The sequence below is a fragment of the Lissotriton helveticus genome, chromosome 6, assembly GCF_964261635.1.
Source record: "Lissotriton helveticus chromosome 6, aLisHel1.1, whole genome shotgun sequence".
Lineage (NCBI taxonomy): Eukaryota > Metazoa > Chordata > Amphibia > Caudata > Salamandridae > Lissotriton > Lissotriton helveticus.
Window position 1 is genome coordinate 667,464,134 of NC_136067.1, and position 17,978 is coordinate 667,482,111.

At 45.1% G+C, this 17,978-nt stretch overlaps 1 protein-coding gene across 3 annotated transcripts in view; it reads right to left on the reverse strand.

Annotated features, from left to right (window-relative positions):
* The window catches only part of IBTK (inhibitor of Bruton tyrosine kinase), an 876,521-nt gene that overhangs the window by 312,164 nt on the left and 546,379 nt on the right, over positions 1 to 17,978 (reverse strand). For all 3 annotated transcript variants that reach the window (XM_078648126.1, XM_078648125.1, XM_078648127.1), the window contains one exon: positions 5,938 to 6,065. In XM_078648126.1, the coding sequence (XP_078504252.1) occupies positions 5,938 to 6,065 (128 nt within the window). The remainder of the gene's footprint in view (positions 1 to 5,937; positions 6,066 to 17,978) is intronic.

Below are 17,978 nucleotides of genomic sequence, written 5' to 3' on the forward strand. Positions count from 1 at the left end.
AGGCTGAAGATCAGTGATGAAATCCATGGAGCTGGCTCTTTGCGCTGATGTTTGCACAAGACTGGTATTCATCCTGCTTGGAACGTTTTACAGAAGGCATTTTAGGAGATGGCTGTAGAAGTTTTTGGATGTAACTCCAGGTATGGGAAATCTACATATTTCTGCTTATGAGCAATCTTTGTGGAGGACACATAAGCATCCCTCTTAAGAGGGTATTTGTTTCTTTTCCAGGACAAATAGGGCCAAACCTACCTCTCCCAATCTTTCAGAGTCCTCAAAGGAAACCTTTTTATAAATGTCACAGGCTTTTGTGCTGTAAATACATTCGTTATGTGGGTCATCAGTGTAGATGTTCTACAGACCATTTTTTCTCTCTCCCAGTCATGACGACAGCTGTTGACTGGAGGTAGGTCTCCCTAATGCAGAACATTTTTAAATTCCCAGATATTTACCTCCAAAACTACTCAGAGATCACAGAAAGATGGAGATGGGCTAGTCAAGTATCAGTAATAAGGTCACTGAAAGGTTAGAATAGAGTTCTTCACAGGGACTCCCTCACACACACGCAGCAGAAATCTGACCTATGGTTGTCTCTAGGGGTCTTTTTATAATATGAAAGGAAGACAAGAATACGAGCAAAATACGAGAAGGAAAAGGGGGGGGGGAGGAGAAAGGAGGAAATCCAAGTAGAAACAAAAATTTCCAAGTACAAACTGACATATTTACTAAAATTGGCAAGCCGAAAGAAAATAACAGAAACAATAAATAATGAGTAATGAGTACATGGGTGGAGGAGAGCAACGTGGAGACACTAAGATAATACGGTTTGGGCAGACCAGTCCTTTGGAGCAGAACGCTGAGTCAACCACCCCGGAACTGGATCCCAGACCCTGCTAATCATTTCCTCAAAGGATCATTTTCAATTAACATCATTTCCAGCCGGCTTATATTCAAGAATTCCCACATCCAAATCCACTGGAGAGCCAAAATCTTGCCAGCACCGGTCTAGCTAATGTAATGGTGAATGTTCAAGCATGATCAACTTGGGGTCAACAATGATCCTTACCTTACAGATAAACCCTAATCTGCCGAAGACAAATTCCCAAAAGAGATTTAATGCTGGACAAGATGCAAACACATGAACGCTGTCCACCCTAGTGAGTCCACAGCGAAAACAGTGACTATCCAGCCGGAGCTTCATAGTATAAAGACAGTGAGGAGTGCAATACCAGTCATTAATACATTTGAGATGATGAACTTTAATACGAGAAACATTCAAAGCTGAATGAAACAACATATTGCTATACCTTAAATCCGCTTGTGTAGCTTCCCTGTTGAGCCAACTAATCCACTTATGAGTCCTCTCTAGGAACACTTCCTCACTCTGATGATTAGATGAATGATAAACTAGTTTACAGACAAGCCTGATATTTCTCTTGAGCCGAGCGTTCCTACTAAGATCGAAACAAGGACTGTCCACACAACTCAAATCATCTTCTTTAAGACTAAAATGAAAATGGCCCATTTGCAGATATCTAAAAAAGACTGTTGCAGGGAGAGGGACCCTTTTATGTAAATGATCAAATGAAGAAAAAAACAAGCCATCGAATAGTTGAACTAATGTCAGGAGATTGACTTTTTCCCAGGTAGCCATGAACCCCTCCTTGATATGGTCAGGAACATTGGGATTATAGCCCAACTATGTGAGTTTATTGAAAGGGGTGACATCAGGAAATATTCGGTTGAAGGAACCCCAAATAAGATGAAAGACCTTTAATGGCTTATACCTATATGTTTAAAATATATTGTATCAACTATGCCCGTGTCGTGGGTGACCGTTTCACCAAATGGTAGGAACTTGCTAAACATAAGACCTTATTGTAAATGCCCCCACACCAGTACTCACTGCAGTTGAGAAAAGAAGGTTGTCAAATAATGAAGCCTGAGGACTGGGAGTAAAAGCCCTCTCTCTTCCCTTGACTGCTGCAAATACTGCATTTTACAACGGGGCTTCTGGTATGAACAGATAAACTTATGCCACAATGCCTCAATTTTCATTGAAAAACAGTAAGCAGTAAAAAAAAGTGGGAAGAATAATCATTTTAATAAGACTACAATGGCCAATAATACCCAGATGCAACCTATTCCATTTATGAAACACCTCCGCTGAATGTTGAAACAGCTTACTGTAGTTATTTTCTATGATCTCCAGAGTGTTGAGAGTTAGGGAAACCCCAAGAACCAAAGACTGTACCCATCTCCTGTCCTGATCTGGAGGGACCATATTAAATAAGACCTGAGTCTTCTCCTGGTTCAACTGGTAGCTGCCAACTTCTCCAGATGACTGGGCCGCCTCCAGAATAGCATGAAGAAGACTAGCTGGGGCGGGGTAAAAATGGCAATGTCGTCTGCATGGGCTAAATTCTTCACCTCAAAATTATGAAGTGTAAGGGGTTGTATCTCAGACGTCCGTTTAAGGGACTGAATAAATGATTCAATGTAAAGAGCGAATAACTGAGAGGATAGGGAACACCCCTGCCTTGTCTCGCGAATAGAAATGAGATCCGATTGTCCCCCCCACTACATAACCTAGCCTTAAGACCAGAGTAGAGACGTCTAACTCTTGAGATAAAAACTGGTGCAAATCCTAGGGTCTCCATGCCCCAAAGGAAGGGCCAGGATGCCCTACCAAAGGCCTTTTCTGAGTCCAAACATATCATATCGATTGACCCACCCCTGGCTGTGGCTACATCCAAAGCTGTGATAACAGTATTGACATGAGAGGTTGTGTTCCACCCTGGGATAAACCCATGCTGGTTTGAATCAACCAAATCTACCAGACATCGGATTAGAGAGGATGCATGTGTGAATCAGTATTTATTAACGAGTTAGGGCGGTAGGAGCCAGAGTGTGGGGTCTTTTCCCTTCTTAGGGAAGATAACAATGTTTTTCTCCCTCTACGAGTTATGAACCCTATTCAGCAAATCAAAAGAGTTAAACAAGCCCCTCAAAGCTGGGGCAAACTTCTAAGAGACAAAGTTACAAGAAATTCTAAACGTATCTGGTCAGGGCCAGATGCTTTCCATCTGGCCAAAGAGCTAATAGCCTCATTAACCTCCCCAAGAGTAATGAGTAGCTCTAACTTGGATCGCTGGGTACGATTTTCCATACGCTCAATATTTAGCTGATTAAGACTAAATATATCCTCGGGAGAGGATAAGCAGTCCTCACTGTACAGGTTCATATTTTCGATGAGGCTTTGCAAAGGCCTTCAGAGGGTCAGTCAGGTTCAGCTGGAGAATGTTTCCCAGGAACGGCACTGGAACAGGCCCTGGGGGTCACCAGTGCGAGGGATACCACAGCCTCCGGAGCTCTAGCAGCAGCAGCAGGACGGCTCTGCCCAGCAGCACCGATAACCATGTTGAACATTCCATCCCTGCGAGAGAAGTTACCCCGAGACCTGGAGGAAGTGTCCAGTGTGCAGGTGCACTATGTGGCTCGAAGCTCAGAAACTACCACTGTCAGGAAGGCGGACACAGGAGAAATGCAAATATCACAAGGCAAGAGCAGGTTAGGGGCACCAGTCAATTCGCGAAGTCGAAGGAAATATAAGCCAAATTATGGCGTCAGGCTAGCTAAGGACAGGCTGTCAAGGAGGGCCCTTCCCCTGCCAGCGACGTACTGCCACATTGCTATGCCTGTACCACACCTTCGGATCACCCCATCTAATTTTACCTTCGCTCCCACCTATCCTAACATGCCACTAACAAAACAATCGAACCAAGAGATGGGCAACGGCGGGACAAGGATTGTTCTATTACATCAAGTTCCAATCCCTACGTCCTGTTTTAATTTCACACAGCTCCTTTGCTTCACAATGCTTCTCTAATTTAAAAAAAAATAAGTTTTGAACCAAAGAGGCTATAGGTGTGTTTCATAGGGCAGAGGCACACATTGTTTGGGTTTGTTTTTTGTCCTAAGACAAAATACAAACAGTACCAGGGTTCTTTCTAGGGCACACAAACATACTTGTGACCCAGCAGAGAGCCAGATGTGGTTTAAATAGTTTGGCATTTTTCTTAGCCTCATAAAAAATCCAAAAGATGCTAAAACAGTGTATGGTTCTGTCAAACATGGAACCAAATCCAAACTGGGTCTTGCTCCTTGCACGGGCAGAGAACTAAAGAAAAAAAGAGCTATGAGTCACAATGTTTCCCACCTGTAAATTTGTACACAGAAGTCACATCCTCACAAATAATACTGTATTATAGCCGACAGACTGTTTGTGTAGCAGGCATGCATCAGGTTTGTAGGCCAAATCTGTTACCATGTGAAGTCAATATGCTGTCACTGTAGTCTTCATAGTCACGATTGGTCTGCTCATGTGCATGCAATAGGCCACCCAGTGGAGTCAGAATTGTGTAAATATTGGATGGTAGGACTTTGGTCATTTGTGTAAAGTTCTGGTATTTTCTGTCACAGTAAAGTAATGAAAATGTAACTTATTAATGCCATAAGTTGACATATGCAGGAAACTCGCAGTAATAAAATGAGTTGGAATTCACACAAGAAACATAAACCTGAATTCACTGTGTAACTGGTTTTCAGTCGAGAGTTGGCAGATTCTCTTGCAAGTTCAGGGCCAACATATTGCAGTCTACCACTTTCCGCCATCAAAATCATTCCCTGGTGTCTTATCTGGATCCCGGCTCAAATCCAAAGATTTTTAATAGCCCCAAGACTACGGAGCCAGCAAATCAGTATTGGGTGCTTAGACACCTAGAAATAGAAACCTAATGATCTCTAGTAGTTAAACATATGGTTGTAGTAAGTTTCAGTTCAGACCACGGATGATACTTGTGACCAACAGACTGGTACTCAACAGTCATTTCCACCAGCCGGTTGGTTATAGGTGGTGCTTTTTGTTATGAAAACTCAATAAAAAGATGTGAACCATAGACCGTAATTTCACTCAATTACTTTCCAAATTTCCTAAATGCACTCCACCAGTTTATTGCTTGTATATATGAACCTCCCACTCATGATCCCTAGAGGAACAACTTTGGGGATCAACAATGGTAGGGTTATGCTCCTGTGCAGGAAGACTGAAAGGAATTATTGCCGTTTTATAATAATGCTAGAAATATGACAAACATTATGTTCAGCATTATCTTCCGGCTAGCCAAACATGGTTAGGGGGGTGTGGCATTCAGCTATTGAAACCTTAAGATGCGTAGGTTTTAAAAAATATACAGTTGTGGTATTTTTCATACTCCCACGATGTGATTCTGTGGCCAAAAGCCAGATAACCTGAACTATCATTTCTATTGCAGTTGCTTTCCTAGTTTCCCAAATGCACAGCACCTAGTTTATTGTTTTGTGCGCCCTGAATATAAAGAAAACCCATCCTCGTCTAGTACACCACTTTCAGAAGACACAGAAGAACAAAGCAGAGTCAATGTTTGGCAGGCATACGTTCCTGCCAGAGGGAGATTTGGATGAAATGTCCATGTTTTGGAAACAAAACTGATGAAAAACCTGCCACATTTCATTTTTAACACCTTCCAAAAGGTGGGGTACAGACTTGGCAACAAGAAGGCAATGTCATGGTACAATCTATTGCTGACCATGATCATATTGGCAGGCCCAGTGAGTTCTTACTAGGACAGTGGGTTTACAATAGCTTTTAAGGAATTTTCATACAACTGTCCTTGCTACTTTGAAAGTGCAATTAGAAGTCAGTCGCTCCTTGATGCTTTTTTAAAATTGTTACATTCCAGTTATCTTTACCTGATTTTCCATCAATGCATCCGTCTTCCTGGCAGTGCATTTTCCACTGTACTTAAAGTAGTAAAGTCCACAATATTTAATGTAGTAAATAAATATATAATAGGAATAAATGTTACGTGACAAACAAAGAAAAGGACTTCAACTCACTGAGAAGTTTGATCTGTAATTTCTTCTTCTTTTAGAAAGACAAAGTTCTCTGTAGCTTCGGTGTTCAAGTATCCAATGTCTGGTCCATCAATATATGGTGTAATAATCCTCCTTTCCATTGCTGGAATCTACATTTGCAAACAGTGCAGTGTGTTAGTTTCTACCAGAAATGTACTCTGATGAACAAGTGTGCTTTATTTTGTCCATACGACATTGTGTCTTGTGCACAGTCGATTTGTTTTCACATCCAGCAGCCTACAAATGATCCTTTGAAATTCTTCAATACTGGTCTGGGTGCTGTCAAGCTTAATTTGGGAAATTTCTATGAACTGTAGCAGATTATACAAATTAGTAACTCTGACTACACAACCAAGTAAAAATACATGTAGCCCTCCGTAGGCCATTACATCAATCTTTACATACACTTTTTTGATGTATATTTTACACCTTGCAAAACATAAGTGTTTGATGTCTCTGTTCTTCGGCCACCAATATTTCTTCATTTGAAGAGGGTATCATAGGTAAAGCATTTCCAGTTGAGGAAATCCCTAGAAGATCACAGGATTCGGCCTGGTAAAAAATGCTTCACTGTATTAAAATCTGCGACATGAGACTATTCTGATCCTTGGTTGGCTGGGATACCGAGTCTATAAAACCGACAAACTATTTCCACATACCTTATGAGAAATGGGAAATGCATGTAGATAATCTATATGCATGTTGTAGCTCCACCTTTTTGAGCTACCAAGTTATTATAAAACCAACTTTTGGATTTCTACAGAGGAAATAGGTGTTAATAAAAACAATCTTGCCCTTGGGGTGCCTATAGACATGATCAAAGCTCACCATCTGCTTTGTTTGGGGAATTCCTTTATAATCTATTTACTAAGGTCTTGGAATCTGTAAATGTCCGTCCCTTATGGAGAGGGGCTATTATACACACCCTGTACAAAAAGGGTTCAAATCAGAGCCCAAGTGATTATTGTCCAATTGCTTTGCTATATGTTGAAGAAACACTCTAAACAAGATTAGCTTATTACAAAAGGCCTCTGACTTTAACCTATTTCCTATGGAGAAATCTGGATTTAAAGAAGGATGCTCCACTGTTGATTATATCATTGCACTAAAACTGCTGACCAACAAAACTTTAAAAAGCAGCCTTAATTTATACACATGCAACATTGTCTATGTGTCGGTGTTTGACAAAGTCAATTGACAAAAACTCTGGGGGATTTTGTCCAATTATGGGATTAGTTCCACCAATATTAATGTTTTTATTATCTCTGCATGACAAAACGTGGCTATAGCTTAACTTGAAAAAAAAATGTCGTCACCAAAAATATCAGCAGCCAGTCGACTAAAACAGGGCTGTATTTTAGCGCCACTTCTTTTTCCATTGTGGATTTATCCAAATGTTTAATTCTCACTATCTTTAGTGAAATTTAATACATTCTGAGAACAGCAAAAAGGCAAACTGAATAGGTTATGTAAATTATATTATATGTTATAACTGTATTTGTTCTTCTTTTACAGACCCTAATTCTAAAGTTCGAATGTTTTTAAAATTTAAATGATAAAAACAACTGCAAAAATTCTTTCAAATACTTTGATATCTACTATTGTAAAGGTAAGATTAAGTAATCAAAACACTATCCATGCACTAATACATTCACCTCTGCACAACCATACAGTCCTCTAACCACCTATACACTGCTCATGACCCTCTTAAATTCCCCAGGTACTATTCATGAAGTCTACCAATTACCCTGTCACTCCCAATGCACTTCTTGACTCACCCAGCCAGTACCATGTACTAATGCAATCCCTCTGCCAATACCCAAGCACCTATAAATTCCTTCAGGCGGTCTCCTTGCAGTACTCTAATCATTCAGCCAGTACCATGTCCTTATCTAATCACTGCAGCAAAACCCAAGCGCTTATAAATTTGCCATGCTGTCAATTTGCAGCACTCTAAGTATCCAGTGACTATCCAGGTACTTGGTAAAATGACTCGGCAATTAACACATGCAGTGTTACAATCACATGTGCACTATCCATACTGTCCCCTAACCACCTACACAGTACTGATTCACTCCTCAAATTACCCAGGCAGTACCCATGAAGTCCAGGAATCACACTGTCTCTCTGTGAGCACTCCTCCAATCATCCAGCCAGTACCATGTCCTTATCTAATCACTGCACCAAAACCCAAGCACGTATACATTCACCATGCACTTACATTGCAGTACTCTAATCATTTTTTTATTTATTTTAAGAGTTTCATATAGCGCTGGCTAGACCCGGAGGTATCAGAGCGCTTTACATGAGGTTCCACAAAAATTACATTACAAGATTACATCAGTTCTAATGAACATCAGTTGCTAGACAAACAATTACAAGAGCATAGAAGACGAGATAATTGAACTGTAGAGGGGAAGGAGGTAAGGGAAAAGGGGTAGGAGGGAGATACGGCAGAAAGACGCAAGGAAAGTCTGTCCAAAGTCCGGCTGGGTAGGTGACGGTCGAGGGGAAGTCCCAAAACCCATCTCCTCTATAGCTATTAGGTAGCTCCACCGGGCATTAGCCAAATAGCTAGGTCTCAATGGGAAAAACATTTAAAGAAACATGGAAGGCAAAATAAATGGAGCGTAGAGGGGAGGAGGCAGGGAAGGAGAGAAAGGGGGGATAGGGGAAGAGACAACAAGGAGAGACGAAATGAAATCTTGTCTAAAGGCCGACTGGGTAGGTGACGACCGAGGAGGGAGTCCACGGCCCATCTCCCCTATAGCTAAACCAGGTAGCTCCATCGGGCATTCGACAAAATAGTTCAGCCTCAATACATTGAGAGAGGAGAGAAGGAGAGACGTAAATAGAGGGAGGATGCGGGGAGAGACGAAAGGAAGTCTGGCTAAAGACAGACTGGGTAGGTGACGTCCAAGGAGGGAATCCCCGACCTGTCTCCCCTATAGCTAAACCAGGTAGCTCCATAAGACATCAGACAGAATAGCTAGATCTCAAATGACGAGGGAAAATTCACAGATAGATAGGCTGGGGACTAAGGGCCAGGACAGGTGAAGGCAGAGGTCAGTATCAGGAAAGTGGAGAGAAGTAGAGCGGGGAGGGGTAGGGGGACAGTAGTTTGGAAAAAAAGTTCACATGGATCTGGTGGACTATAGTTGCCAGCTTAGCCAATGTGCAGGTACTCGGCTGATTATCCGGTGCAGTCTCAGGTACAGTCAGGTTCTGCGTGATTTTTGGTTTTCCCATTGTGCTGGCTGGAGTGGTTCTTTGTGTGCGGGGTGTTGCCGGTGTCCGGGACATGTGTGGCAGAGCCTCCGTTTATGAAGTGCCCCGGTTTTGTTCACAGCCGTCTCGTGAGCACGCCCGGTTCCTTTTCAGGGCCATTCGGGCAGCGGTTATCAGGGGGGGGCACAGTCGGTGGTCAGCCCTGCCAGGGGGGCGCAAAGTTTGCATTGTGGCTGTTGCGATTGCTAGTGCTGGGCTTCACCCCCAGGGCGCAGCTCCCAGGACGGGCGATGGGAAACCTCCAGTGTGTGCCACTTTTGTCAGAGGGGAGGAAGGTGGTATCCTAAGCGCGATTGCAGTGCGTATATCCAGTCCGCCACGTTAGGGTCAGGCAGTGACTGTCATTCCTGCAGCCAGCATGAGTAGCAATGGGGGGGGGGGTGTCACCCGTGCGGTATCGGGTGGTTCGGGGGAGTCAACCTCCTCCTGACTACCGCGGTATTCCTTCGTCGGGTTCCGACTCCTTTCGCAGTTTATGTTAGTCGCTGGGGGGGGGGGCGGGGGGGGGAGCGGGCCGCCTCACCTTCTCCAGGCCACAGGTGCCGGATCGACTCCCCTCGGTGTCTTCCACAAGGTACGCCGTGATCGGACTTTCATTCGGATCAGGGTCACAGCGGTGCAAGTCACAGGCACCATCCGGTCGCTGACCCGATCTCCGGCACCTCCCACGATCCTGTACTGCTTGCCGACAGCATCTATCATTGGGCTGTTACCTTCACACTCCGCCGTTCCCGTTAACTCACCCCACGGACCATGCCGCCGGAGCCAGTCCTCAGGTACGGGCCCGTTAAGACTAGATACGGGCGGGCGCCATCTTGTTGCGGAGTGCTGGGGTTAATAAAGTCGCGTTGTTCTCCAGAAACCCGCGCGATGGCTGATTGCAATGTTCACCGCTTAATGCTCCTCAAGGTCCGACACCTGATTGTCGGTTTGTTGGCCAGGTTCGACGTGATGAAGCAGGCGATATGCCAGCCCGAGCGTGGAGCCTCAGCTACTCCCGCCCCACTCAGGCCACTCAGGTCAGGTAAGAGGGGTCCATTGTGCTGGTCAGTGCAGTGCTGCGGGGGCCAACTTTGCACAAAACTGCTGTATGGTGGCGTAGGAGGGCAGCAGGGCGAAGGAGATCGGTGGATGGCCGGGTTGTACAGGGATATTTACCGATAGGTGATCCCTAACCCAGGAGCTCAGTGGAGGAGCTCCCGTCTGGTGGCCAGTACTCATTCAATTACCCAGGCAGTTATTCTTGTACTTTTACATTCTTATGACTTCTACCTATACAGTTTACTAATCTCCCCGTTACTACCAAAGCACTCCTTCAGTTACTCAGTCAGTCCCATATACTTATCCAAGCACTCTGCCAAAACTTAACCATGTATAAAATCACCATGTACTCACATTGCAATATCCCAATCATCCAGTTAGTACTTATGTACTCATGTAATTTTTACAATCCTTTGAGTGCCACATATACACTTTAGTGATCTGCATGTTACTACCTATGTACTCTTTCAATTACCCAGCCAGTCCTATGTCCTAATCCAATCACTCCGCCAAAACGTAATCACTTATAAAACCCACCATACACTCTCCTTGCAGTAGTGTAATCATCCAGTCAATACCCATGTACTCCTACAATAACACAGGCAGTAACATATGGAGACTTAAAATTACCAGTGCATTAGTCATGCAGTTCAGCCATCTCCCTATCACTATGCCTGCACTCATAATCAATCCTGCTCTACACATGTACTCTAGCAATGACCCAGATGTTAGCATGTAGTTATTTCTCTTTTTTAACCAAATAAGTTAGTTTTGAGAACAGTTTTTTCCTTCTTTTTTGTACAGCGTCAAAATGTCATTTCAACTGAATCTTGTTTTAGCAGCGATGATTTCTTGCTGCTGCACATACAGCGACCACTGATTATTCTCTACAGCATAAAATGGCATTGCATTTTATACAATGCTGTTTGAGCGTTGCACACTCTGTACAAATATCTTGACAGCTACATGCAGAGGTTGAGCCTCCAGAAGTACTGTGACCAGCTCCCTGGTCAGTTTGTGGTGTGGCCTCTTTAGCTCATTGCAGTTATTCTCTTGCAAGTTGTCTGGGATGTATAGTCTGCAGATGTTTATACATACTAGAAGTTCCACATGACTACTTTTTCTCACTGCCTCTTGAGAAAACTTTGGGACAAAGCGTGCAACTCACCTTCCTTGCACTTACTTTTCTTTCTCCCTCCGGAATTATAAACAATTTCCAATCAATAGACTTTAGTCTTTTTTGGAGGTGGAACTAAATCTTTCTCATCAGATGGAAGGTCTACTGCTGGATTACAAGAAGCCAAGTAATATTTTTGGAGTAATGTAAATGATATCAATATGAATTAATGAGTTTATTTTGGATATTCTCAGTGCAAATGTTTTAGACGTTTGTGAATTAATAAAGAATTGCACTATTCATGCAGACTTCTAACCACCTCCACAGTACTGATTCACTCCTCCAATTACCCAAGTACTACCCATGCAGTCCAGTAATCACACTGTCACTTTCTGTGCAGTCTTCCAATCATCCAGCCACTACCATGTTCTTATCTAATCACTACGCCAAAACCCAAGCACTTATAAATTCACCATGTTTTAAACTTGCAGCACTCTAAGTATCCACTCACTATCCACGTACTTATAGAATGACTCAGCCATTAAGACATGCAGTGCTATATTCAAATGCGCACTACCCATGCAGTCCAATCACCTTGTTACTCTCTGTGCACTCCTCCAATAAGCCAGCCAGCCAGTACTATGTACTAATCAATTTCTCTGTTAATACCCAAGCACTTACAAATTCACTCATGCGCTCTCCTTGCAGTACTGTAATCATCCAGCCACTACGCATGTAGTCATGGAATGACCCAGTCACAAACACATGCACTGCTGTAGTTCTTTGAGTGCTATCTATAAAGTTCAGTAATCTCCCTGTTACTACATATGCACTCTTCCAATCACCCTGCCAGTCCCTTGTCCTTATCCAATCACTCTGCAAAAACACAAGCACTTATAAATTCACCATGCACTCTCCTTGCAACCCTAAGTATCTAGTCAGTATGTATGTACTTATGCAATGACCCTGCCACTAACACATGCAGTGCTACATTCAGATATGCACTATTCATGCAGTTCACAAACCACCTTCACAGTACTGACTCACTGCTCCAATTACCCAGGTAGTAGCCATGCAGTCTAGCAATCACACTGTCAGTCCCTGTGCACTCCACCAATTATCGAGCCAGTAGCATGTCCTTATGTAATCACTGCACCAATACCTAAACATTGATGCATTCACCATGCACTCACATTGCAGTACTTTAGTTATCCAGTCACTACACATGTGCTCATGCAAATATCCAGGCACTTATTCATGCAGTTCTACATTCCTTTGACTGCTACCTACACAGTTGACTAATCTCTGTTACCACATATGCACTCCTTCAATCACTCCGCCAAAACCCAAGCACTTATAAATTCACCATGCACTCACATTGCAGTACTGTAATCATCCAGTCAGTAGCCATGTACTCATGCAATTACTCAAACACTTATTCCTGCACTTCTACATTTGTTTGACTGCTACCTATATAGTTTACTAATCTCTCTGTTACTACTGATGCACTCCTGCAGTTACTCAGCCACTCCCATGTCTTAAACCAATCACTCTGCCAAAACCCAATCACTTATAAAATCACCATGCACTCTCCTTGTAGTAGTGTAATCATCCAGTCAGTACCCATGAACTCCTATAATAACACAGACACTAACACATGTAGACCTACAATTACCTGTACACAACTCATGCAGTCAGCCATGTCCCTCTCACTACTCATGCACTATTAGAATCAATCATGTTCTACACATGTACTCGGGCAATCACCCAGATATTAGCATGCAGTTAGTTCTATTTTTTAACCAAATAAGGTAGTTCTGAAGAGAACTGTTTTTTTTCGTTTTTTCTTTAATTTTTTTTTGTGTTTTTTTAACAATTTTGAGATTTTTTGGTGTTTTTTTCAAAAACAGAAAAATAAACAGACAAAATGTTGAACTTTGGGAATTAAAACGTCATTCCAATAAAAAATAAAAAAAAAGATAGCAGCGATGATTTCGGCTTGCTACACATACAACCTCAATTGACTGCTCTCCACGGCATAAAATGGCATTGCATTTTATACAATTAAGTTTCAGGTTTGGCAACTCTCTCTCCGTATATCTGGTGCACGAGACGTAGAGGTTGAGCCTCTAGATGTGCTGGGACCAGCTCCCTGGTCAGTTTGTGAAGCCTGTATAGTCTGAAGATGTTTATACATACTGGATGTCCCACAGGAGTACTTCTTATCGCTGCCTCTTGACAGAACTCTGGGACACAGCGTGCAGCTCACCTTCCTCGCATTCACTTTCCTTTCTCCCTCCGGAATTATTTCCATACAACAGACTCAGGTCTTTTTTGGAGGTGGAACCAAATATTCATCATCAGATGGAAGGTCTATTGCTGGTGTGGAAGAAGCCATTTTACCAGTTTCTCAGTAAACACAAAAAAAAAATCAAAATGTTGCTCCCAAAAACACAACGGGTGTCTCTTGCTCTGATGCAGCTGAGAGAATGACTAAAGAGGGGGGGGGGGGGCTCCAAGTTCTAGAATGGAAAACTTTGTCAACCAATGAAATAGTTTCTTTCAAAGTCACAGTTCAAAGTCACATGGGAGTCACGCACCCAGCGTGCACCCAGTGTGACGTTGCGAAAATATACTTAAAGCACAAATTACTTACGATATATCTGTAAGAAACATTAGTTAGCGATAGATTCCTTTCTTTAGAATATCCCCCGGTGTCAGACTGGATCTGGAAAGTTTTCGTCAGCAGTACCCCTGCACGTCTGAAGGTGGCGTCGTGCGGCTCCGCGTCAGTCGTAGGAGCAAGATGATGTCACAGAGACAACTTCGGCACCACCCATGCACGCTGACGTCAGTTCTGTACACGACTTTCCGTACCAGGAACGCAGAGCCATGCAAGAAACTGACCACTGGTGCCATGAAACTAAGGCCCTGAAAGGGATGACTTTAACCTTAGAAATCAGTTCGCAGAACAGGGAGGATGGGTGGGGCGGTCAAGAATCTATCCCTAACTAATGTTTCTTACAGCTATATTGTTACCGAAGGTAAGTAACTTGTGCATCTGAAAGAAACACGTTTGTGATAGATTCCTTACCTTAGAAGAGATACCCATAGCAATACCAACCCCGGCGGAGGGTCTGCGAACCAAGATCACACCAGGAAGTCTCGGAGAATAGAATGGCCAAAGAAGCAGTCTCTCCGGAATCGGCTGTCCAGGCAGTAGTGCTAGGTAAAAGTGTGCAGCGAGGCCCACATAGCTGCCTGACAGATGTCCTGCAAGTGAACGTCGCGTCGCAAGGCAGTAGTCGCTGCAGTTGCCCTGGTAGAATGGGCACACAGTCCCACAGGAGGCTCCTTCTTAGCCAATGAGTAACAGTCTTTGATGCACAGAACAACCCACTGAGAGATGGTCCGTTTGTGCACGGCCCGCTCTTTCTTGGCACCCATGTAGCCAACAAAAAGTTGGTCATCGACCTGGAACTGTTGTGTGCACTTCAGATAGAACAAGAGCGCACATTTTGGGTCCAGACGGTGGAGCCTCTCTTCCTCTTTTGAAGGATGCGGAAAGAAGGTGGGCAAAGTGATGGTCTGCCCGATGTGGAAGGGCGTGACAACCTTTGGCAAGAAAGAAGGACGAGTCCTTAAAACCACTTTTTCCGGATGAACAGAGAGAAAAGGAGGATGAGAAGACGGAGGATGAGAAGAAAGAGCCTGGAGCTTACTCACTCTTCTGGCAGAGGTGATAGCTACCAGGAAAGCCATCTTTAGAGTGAGAAGACGTAAGGGACAGTAATGAAGCAGCTCAAAGCGAGCGCACATCAGATAGGTCAAGACAAGATTTAAGTCCCAGAGGCATTATGAAAGGCACGGGAGGAAACGTGTATGTAATACCTTTCAGGAAGCAATTAACAACTTGGGACTTAAAAAGAGAAGGCTTATCTTGAAGCTGTAGAAAGGTGTAAATGGCCGATAGATAACCCTTGATAGTGTCCAGAGCAGAACCCTGCAGGGCCAAAGAGAGAAGGAACAGAAGAACCTCGGAAAGAGGGACAAAAGGGGATCCACAGCCTTTGTTGTGCACCATGCCACAAATTTCTTCCACCTGCAGGCGTATACCATCTTAGTGGAGGGACTCCTGGCTGGCAGAATAATATCACAGACTTTGGAAGAAGGTCGAAAGCGGTCAACTGTCACCGCTCAATCTCCACGCATAGAGGTGGAGGCTGGACAGGTTTGGGTGGAGGACCGTCCCCTGCTGCTGTGTCAGAAGATCCTCCCGAAGAGGCAGTCGGAACGGGGGATCGATCGCCATGCTGAGTAGCTCGGGATACTAGTATCTTCATGCCCAATCCGGAGCCACAAGAAGGACTTGGGCCCGGTCGCGCTGCATCTTCTTCAGCACTCTGGGCAGAAGTGGTATAGGCGGAAAGGCGTACAACAGACAGCAGCACAACTAGAGACGAAAAGCGTCGCCGAGCGAGTGCCGCCTTGGAAATTCCAACAAGCAGAACTGATGACATTGCACATTGTCTTTGGTGGCGAATAGACCTCATCAAGGCTCTCCCCACTGCAGAAAGAGACCTTGCGCCATGTCAGAATTCAGACGCCTTTTATGATCCAACATGCACCAGCGGCTGAGTTTGTCCACCCTGACATTCAAAGAACCAGCCAGGTGTTGAACCACCAAGGAAATGCCTTGATGTTCCAGCCATGTCCAGAGGCAGAGAGCCTACTGACATAGGGTCCAAGACCCCACCCGCCCTGTTTGTTGCAGTACCACATGGCGGTGGTGTTGTCCGTGAACACCTGCACTACAATTACCCGGACAGAGGGAAGGAATACTTTCAGTGCAAGTCGGATCGCCCGAAGCTCAAAAAGGTTGAAATGGAGCCGGGACTCCGCAGGAGACCAGAGGCCTCTGATCTCCACCTCTCCCATGTGGCCACCGCACACCGTCACCACTGTGTACTCCGGTTGGGGAAGGGAGAGGAATCAGCCATTGACCCAATCGCGATTTGTGAGCCACCACTGCAATTGTTGTGCAGCGCCCTCAACAATCTGGACGTGATTGGACATGTTGCCCTGATGCTGTGCCCACTGGAACTTCAGGTCCCACTGCAGAGCCTGTATATGCCATCTGGTATGTTGTACTAGCAGGATGCGGGAGGCCATTAGGCCCAGGAGCCGGAGGGTCATCCTGACTGAAATCCGGGATAGAGGCTGAAAGATCGGAATCATAGCCTGAATATGAAATGAAAAGAACATTTATAGAGCGCATGGCTACCAAAAGGCCTCCCAGCACTACATAATATCCCGGACTCATTGCTCGGGAGGATAAACTCAAAACTGCGTCGAATCCAGAACCGTTCCGAAGAAGAGGAGCTTCTGAGAGGGACTCAGGTGTGACTTTGGCACGTTGATGGTGAACCCCAGCAAATACAGGTCGGAGACGACTGCCTGGGGCCAGTCGTTGAGATAGGGGAAGACTGGAACCCCTGACCTCTGCTGATGAGCTGTGACCACCGCCATCACTTTTGTGAACACTCGAGGGGCACTGGTAAGGCCGAAGGGGAGAACGGCAAACTGAAAGTGCTCTTGGCCTACCGTGAACAGCAGGTAACGCAGGTGGGCCGGCAGGACGTGGATATGAAAATATGCGTCCTGCAAATCCAACGCTACCATCCAATCTCCAGGGTCGAGGGCAGCCAAGATCTGAGCTAGAGTCAGCATCTTGAACTTCTCCTTCCGGAGAAAGCGGTTGACGTTCCTGAGGTCCAAGATGGGACGCAGGCCCCCTTTCTCCTTCTTGGGGACCAGAAAGTAGTGGGAATAACAACCACGTCCTACTTCTGGCCCAGGAACACGCTCCATGGCCCTCTTGGCCAAGAGGACCGTGACTTCCTGCTGTAGAGGCGCATAAAGGTCCCCCAACATGCGGTGGTACTGAGGTGGCATGGTTGGAGGGGCAGTCTTGAAGGGGCAGGGATTAGCTCCTTCGTACGATTTGCAGTGCCCACCTGTCTGTGGTAACTGAACGCCAGCGTGGAAGGTGATGGCGAATCCTGCTGCCCACCGGCGTGGGGTGTGCCCCAAAGCTCCACTAGGATGGCTTTGAGGCGGACGCTGCGGGAGTGGAGGTGGACTGGCCCGCAGGCTGGCTCCCTGTCCAGCCGCGGCGGGAACCAGGTCTGCTCTGAGGTTGGTAATGTGCGGGCTTGTGGCTGAACGAACGTGCAGGGGCACCCTTTCCGTGGCCACAAAAGGAACATAAAGCAGAAGTGACCGGGCACATGGTGGAGACCTAAGGACTTGGCCGTAGGCCGGGAGTCCTTAAAGCATTCCAGTGCACTATCTGCCTTATCGCCAAACAGGCGAGTGCTGTCAAAGGGCATGTCCATAAGAGAACTTTGCACATCCCCTGAAAAACCAGTGGACCACAACCAGGTGTGGTGACGGAGGGTCACTGTCATGGAAATCGCCCTACCCAGTGAGTCAGCGGTGTCCAGTCCACACCTGATGGCGAACTTTGCTGCACCTTTCCCCTCAGCAACAGCTTGGGAAAGCACTGTCCGAGCCT